Source organism: Girardinichthys multiradiatus, chromosome X (assembly GCF_021462225.1).
Source record: "Girardinichthys multiradiatus isolate DD_20200921_A chromosome X, DD_fGirMul_XY1, whole genome shotgun sequence".
NCBI classification, from domain to species: domain Eukaryota; kingdom Metazoa; phylum Chordata; class Actinopteri; order Cyprinodontiformes; family Goodeidae; genus Girardinichthys; species Girardinichthys multiradiatus.
This window is the reverse complement of record NC_061817.1, coordinates 24970565-24975964: the sequence shown is the minus strand read 5'-3', so window position 1 is coordinate 24975964 and position 5400 is coordinate 24970565. Positions and strand designations below refer to the sequence as shown.

Sequence of the window (5400 nt, the reverse complement as noted above, 5' to 3'; positions counted from 1 at the left end):
ATTAAATACGTTCATGGCTGTAATGTGACAAAATGTAAAAAAATGAAATGGTTATGAATATGTTTGCTAGGCAACATACATTCAAATGTAGCGGAATTTTTGTTTTACATAAAGTAAAAAACATGATTTTTTTTTCAACAACCAAAAGGAACTAGATGCTGTTAAAGTTAGTAATTGTTTTTTTGTTTTGTTTTGATTTGATTTTTTTAACTTTACGAAAATGTATTCCAAATATCTTGCGTTGCTGGGGAGACAAAACACATATTTTCTCTGACCTTTCCATTTTCAAATTCTAGTGAGTTTTTAAGAAATAACCTCAGATGAAAGGCCCCTTGTTTTTAGGTTGTGATAGCTGTCTAATCCCCTCATTGTGACTCTCACATGATGAAAAAAAATTCAGGCCTCACTGCCCTCTGAGGCTGAACACAGCAGGGTCACTTAGCATCAGCACACTGGTTTCTCTGCTGCAGCAAATATTCTCATGTTTCATTTCAACTTGAGCTACTCTAAGGAGCTAAAAGCACAGGGCTGGTCGTCTTTAACTGGATGACAATATGCGGCAATATTTAACTGTAAAGAAGTTTCCATGGCCCTGGTCTAGGAGAGATGATGGGCAGAACGAGTCTAGCCCCCTCATCCCAAAGGTAGGTTTTTTAATAATTTACTTTTTAAGAATCATGTGCTTTTTAAAGTTAGCCTTTGCCCTTTTTAAAAACGATATGTCTATGTCTGAAGTTAGGTGCAGCAAAAGCAGAGGACGAGGAGCTTGGCCATGTTGACAGAAAATTTCAAACAGGAACTCCTAGCGATCAGATCCACAACAGTCCTACAGGAACCCGCCCTCATTACAGTTATTCTTTAATTGATTATTTCCTAAAATACTTCCTGTTCCTGTGCAACCTGATCTTCACAGTGTTGGGCCTAGTGGTTCTTGGTTTGGGGATGTGGGGACTCGTCAGCAAAGAATCGTTCGCCCAGGAGAAGATTGGAAGTATCGGCACAGATCCGATGCTGATACTTTTAACTTTGGGCTTTCTGCTCACTCTACTTTGTCTGACGGGGTGTGTTGGTGCTTTAAGAGAGAACTGCTACTTGCTGAAGCTGTTTTCTGCTATAGTGCTGGTGCTCATCACAATCCAGGTGCTGTTTGCAATTGTGGCCTACAGCATGCAGGATCAGATTGAAGGGTACCTGCGGTCAGGGATGCTAGCTGCCATAGCGGGCTATCAAGATGATTTAGACCTGAGATTCATCACAGATGAAATTCAGTTGGGTCTCCAATGCTGTGGGGCCGATACCTACCGGGACTGGGAGCTGAACGTGTGAGTGGAGCGTGACTCCTGTTTCTTTTTATTTTTTTTATTTCACTGCATCCAGAATTGATCATTGATTTTAAAAATGTCCTTTTTTCAGATATTACAACTGCTCAGCTCCAGGAGTGCTGGCTTGTGGTGTTCCTGCAACGTGCTGCGTGGACCCTTTGGAGAACGGGACAGTGTGGAACTCACAGTGTGGCGTGGGAGCCCAGCTCCTGGATGAGTTTACCGCTCAGAGTGTGATCTTTCTGGGGGGTTGTCTGGGTGGAATCTCTCGTTGGATCAAGCAGCACGAGAGTCTGATTGTTACAGTTGCAGTCATTGTGGTTGGGGTACAGATTCTTGCTGTGTTCGTCACTACAAGACTGATGGAAAGCATCCGGTGGCATAAAGCTCATGCATGAGATAAATACAGCATGCAGTGAAAGAAGTCCTGGATGTTTCTATTTTTTTTGTTCTTTTTTTCAAGTCTGTGCTTGATTATTATTAAGTTTGTTCATTTGTATACAAAATAATGTTTTAAAAGAAGACAATGGCACTGCACGTAAAATACTACACTCTTGTTTATACACTCCAGATCAAATCTTAAGACACAGAAAAAAGTTGCAAGTATTTGTGTTTTGCACAGCTAAATCATAACCAGGTTTTAATCTAAGCTTCAAAATACAAAAAAAGGAACAGGCCTAGAAGTGATGTTGTTTTTGTAAAGCTCCTTTGGCATTGAACCCTAAAATGTTTTCATATGGATTTAGATCAGGGGAAACATGCAGGATGGCCCGATGGAAATTATTTCCAGGAAGAACTCCACTATCAGCAGGGGGTTGTGAACCACAGCATTATCCTGCTGACAAGTCTAGCGTTAGTTTTGTCTCTTGCTCCCATGTCTTCATTTTGCTTTTTGAGGATCAACCTACAACCTGGTTATGATCCACCGGCAAGAAATGCAAAACTCAGAATTTCTTTCCCAGTCTAAAGATTTTATATTCAGATTGCATAAATGAAGATTATATTTTGGAAACTAAATAGAAAGACATGCTAGAATAATATGCTAAAGCGGATACTCTCAACATGCTTTTTGGTTAGGTAATTATAACAAAACAAACCATTCAAATCATTTTAAAAAGTCAAAGGTTTATTTTGAGTTAGGTATAAAAAACTGTGCTGACAGAATCTCCTGCTGGCCAGTAACCGATCTGTAAGCTGCAGCTCCCACTGCAGCCACAGGCAATGACACGGGAACAGTGTTTTTGAGCATGAAAATGGCAGCTTGAGAGTCTCATGACAATATATTTACCATACAAAAATAACCATCCACAATATGCAGACATATATTACATAAAGTCGGTATACATTTCCAGCTTTATGTTTGCCATCCAGAAGTGACCCAGGTTGATGATTGCTTAAAATAATCTCTCAATTTCTTTTTTTTATTTATTTGTTCTCTTTGTACAGCAAAGAGACTCAAATAATGCCATACTGAGCGAGCTCATGTAGCTCTAGATGGCTGTACGCTTCCCAGGGGCAGATAACAGTGATATCTGGAAGGGAAATACTCCTTATTAATTACAACATTACAAAATAAGCAATTGTTAGAGATGACTTGAATGGCACAATTGTGCTTACCAGTGCCAAGTCCCTCCATTCCAGGGATCTCCTCTCCAAAGCTAGTAATAAACATGAATTATATGCTTTAATTACTTTTATTTGTAACCAAATAAAAGTAATTATTTGAGAGAGGTCTTACCCAATAATCCCCCTTTTGGGGGGCTTGCTCTTGAATTGACGAGTGTTTCTCTGTTTGAACTTGGGTGGACCCTTTCGTGGGGAACCGGGAGCTGTGGCTCTGAGGGGGGCTTTGCCACCAGTCTTTGCTTCAGGTTTGGCTATGTCCAGATTCATGCCTGTATTGCTTAATCTGTTTTGGGACAATCACAATGTCACAAGCAGCAAATAAAAATACACATACATCTAAATAATGCTCATTTGAAGACCATGAAAAGCTAGAATTATCAATATTATTTTTTGCTTAACACTTCCAAACTAATTAAAGCAATGTCCTTAAGTACATCTGGCAGAGACTCCTTTAATCTGATGCATTTAATCAACACTATATGATGACTCTAATCTATAAAGATCGCTCATAATCCAATTACTCTGAGGACATGCTGAATTTGCTAGTAAATCTAATGTAACACTATTTAAAAAAGCACAAAGGTTTGTTTTCGTAGTGAAAGCACATTTGCAAAAACCATTGCAAATTCGCATGATTATTACAACTGAAACATTCCACTAAAAATATCTTGCCTACATAAAGAAAATGTAATCAGTGCAGTCTGTAATGTCATAAAAGGAATAAAGCTTATCCAGGACTGAAGGACATAATAAAACTATAATGGCACCTATATAGGTAATAGGAAAATTAAATGCATCAATAACACTCTGATTCATTTACCACATCCCTAATTACAACATCATTGCTTAAGTTATATAAAAAAAAAACATCATAGGGATTAAAGAAACATCTTTAAATAGCTATTTTGGGTTTCATGAATAAATTATTTTAAATAGTATGCTTCTGGTCAATAACAGTTTAAAACAGTGGAATTAAATTAAATGGAATAATGTTCAAAGACATAAACGTTAACCAGAAAAGCAAGTTTTCAAATTCCAGTTAAAATTCCAGATGGTAAAATTGTTTAGATAATACAATATCAATTATATACATGTGTCTAAAAGCACAAATACATCAGCTACTCACAAAAACGTTTTTGTTATTTCTAATACTCACTGCTTGTGTTATGGTGTATCTTCCTGTTGTTAATGTTGTAGAAATCTCTCTTTAAGTCAAATAATGACTTGGACTTACTCTGTCCTTTTATACTGTTCAGATTCTGAGGAGATTAAGATGCGAAGAGCCAATAAACTGTACACACGTCATTTGCAATCTATTTGGGTACAGAACATTGGGGGAGGCCAGGGGTCATTTAAGGATATAATTTCTGGTCCTGACAGACCCTTAATAGCAAAGACCCAAGCAAACCATCCTGAAAAACAATGGAAATAATTAACATATTCCATAGCATATTATCAACCTTCTAGAAATGTGCAGAGTCAGGACTAACTGTGATTATCTATAAATATGTAATATGATATTGCCATCCCACTCCTCTGCAAACATTACACAACACCCGACGTTGAGAACACGCGAGTGTGATCTCGGGGCATTTCACTTTCATCAGCAGTCTTTCAGATTGAGTTGCATTATATATGATAATCCATTCCATCCTGCTCACACACAAATAAACACATGCCTGGTCCATTCATGTGATGGGCTACAGCTTCTTTAATCTGGAGGGAAACAAATGCACATTTACTGTATTGGAAAATATTTATATGTAAAAACTTCCTTTACCCTTAATTCTCAATTAAACTGATGGAGCAACATTTCTACATGAAAAAGTCTAATGTGCAGAATACATTCCATACAATTATACAACACATGTGGCTGGTTACCTAAACTTCAACAAGACAGCCATGCATATGAAATTTTAAATAAATTGCTTGGAAATATTCGATGTGCTTTACTTTGGCTACCTTTTGTTCTATAAAAATAACAATAACAGTAATAATGATTATAATTTTTATTATTGTCACTGTTATTATTTTTTGCAAATCTTTACCTTACACAGACTAGATATTTGGTATATATCATATTATATTTAGGTTTTGGATACTATAAACCACATTTTAAAAAATGTAATATATTTGCCAAATGTTTAATAGTTTATCAGTGCCAATCAAAGTTGTTAATTTTTTTATTGGATTTTATTTGATTGTGCTTCATATGATCTTACATTTTTTTTAAATATTAGATAAGAATGCCTAAGAGGAATGGTAATATTATTGTTCTAATACAGAAGAACAAATCTGACAAAAATTGACTTGAACTCAAAGCTGGTGTTTTGGGGACCTCTAGCGGTGGGAAAAAAATGCATCACAATCTCTTCAGCCAATCAGGATGCAAGTTTATCAAAGCTCGTCTGTTATAATACTTCACTTCGAAACTTAAACAGGTCATATTTCA

At 36.7% G+C, this 5400-nt stretch overlaps 2 protein-coding genes across 2 annotated transcripts; one reads left to right on the top strand and one right to left on the bottom strand.

The window, feature by feature from the left end:
* Positions 1-239: 239 nt before the first annotated feature.
* On the top strand, positions 240-1746 carry LOC124862544 (tetraspanin-10-like). The gene is made up of 3 exons (XM_047356521.1): positions 240-644; positions 736-1322; positions 1414-1746. The coding sequence occupies exons 1-3, from the start codon at positions 555-557 to the stop codon at positions 1718-1720; spliced, it is 984 nt and encodes a 327-aa protein (XP_047212477.1). The 5' UTR covers positions 240-554; the 3' UTR covers positions 1721-1746.
* A 681-nt stretch (positions 1747-2427) lies between these two features.
* LOC124862545 (retinal cone rhodopsin-sensitive cGMP 3',5'-cyclic phosphodiesterase subunit gamma-like) lies at positions 2428-4883 on the bottom strand. Its single transcript, XM_047356522.1, has 4 exons — positions 4105-4883; positions 3061-3231; positions 2940-2980; positions 2428-2854 (listed from the first exon to the last, which is right to left on the bottom strand). Exons 2-4 carry the CDS (start codon positions 3213-3215, stop codon positions 2778-2780), a joined length of 273 nt encoding a protein of 90 aa, XP_047212478.1. The 5' UTR covers positions 3216-3231; positions 4105-4883; the 3' UTR covers positions 2428-2777.
* Positions 4884-5400: the final 517 nt, after the last annotated feature.

What these genes read in the sequence shown, in the direction of transcription:
- LOC124862544 (XM_047356521.1), top strand. Translation starts at nt 555, where the DNA reads ATGCGGCAATATTTAACTGTAAAGAAGTTTCCATGGCCCTGGTCTAGG. An exon ending in CTAGCCCCCTCATCCCAAAG is followed by an intron (nt 645 to 735) that starts GTAGGTTTTTTA and finishes CTATGTCTGAAG; the next exon opens with TTAGGTGCAGCAAAAGCAGA. An exon ending in CGGGACTGGGAGCTGAACGT is followed by an intron (nt 1,323 to 1,413) that starts GTGAGTGGAGCG and finishes TCCTTTTTTCAG; the next exon opens with ATATTACAACTGCTCAGCTC.
- LOC124862545 (XM_047356522.1), bottom strand. Translation starts at nt 3,215, where the DNA reads ATGAATCTGGACATAGCCAAACCTGAAGCAAAGACTGGTGGCAAAGCC. An exon ending in CCCAAAAGGGGGATTATTGG is followed by an intron (nt 2,981 to 3,060) that starts GTAAGACCTCTC and finishes GTTTATTACTAG; the next exon opens with CTTTGGAGAGGAGATCCCTG. An exon ending in AATGGAGGGACTTGGCACTG is followed by an intron (nt 2,855 to 2,939) that starts GTAAGCACAATT and finishes TTTCCCTTCCAG; the next exon opens with ATATCACTGTTATCTGCCCC.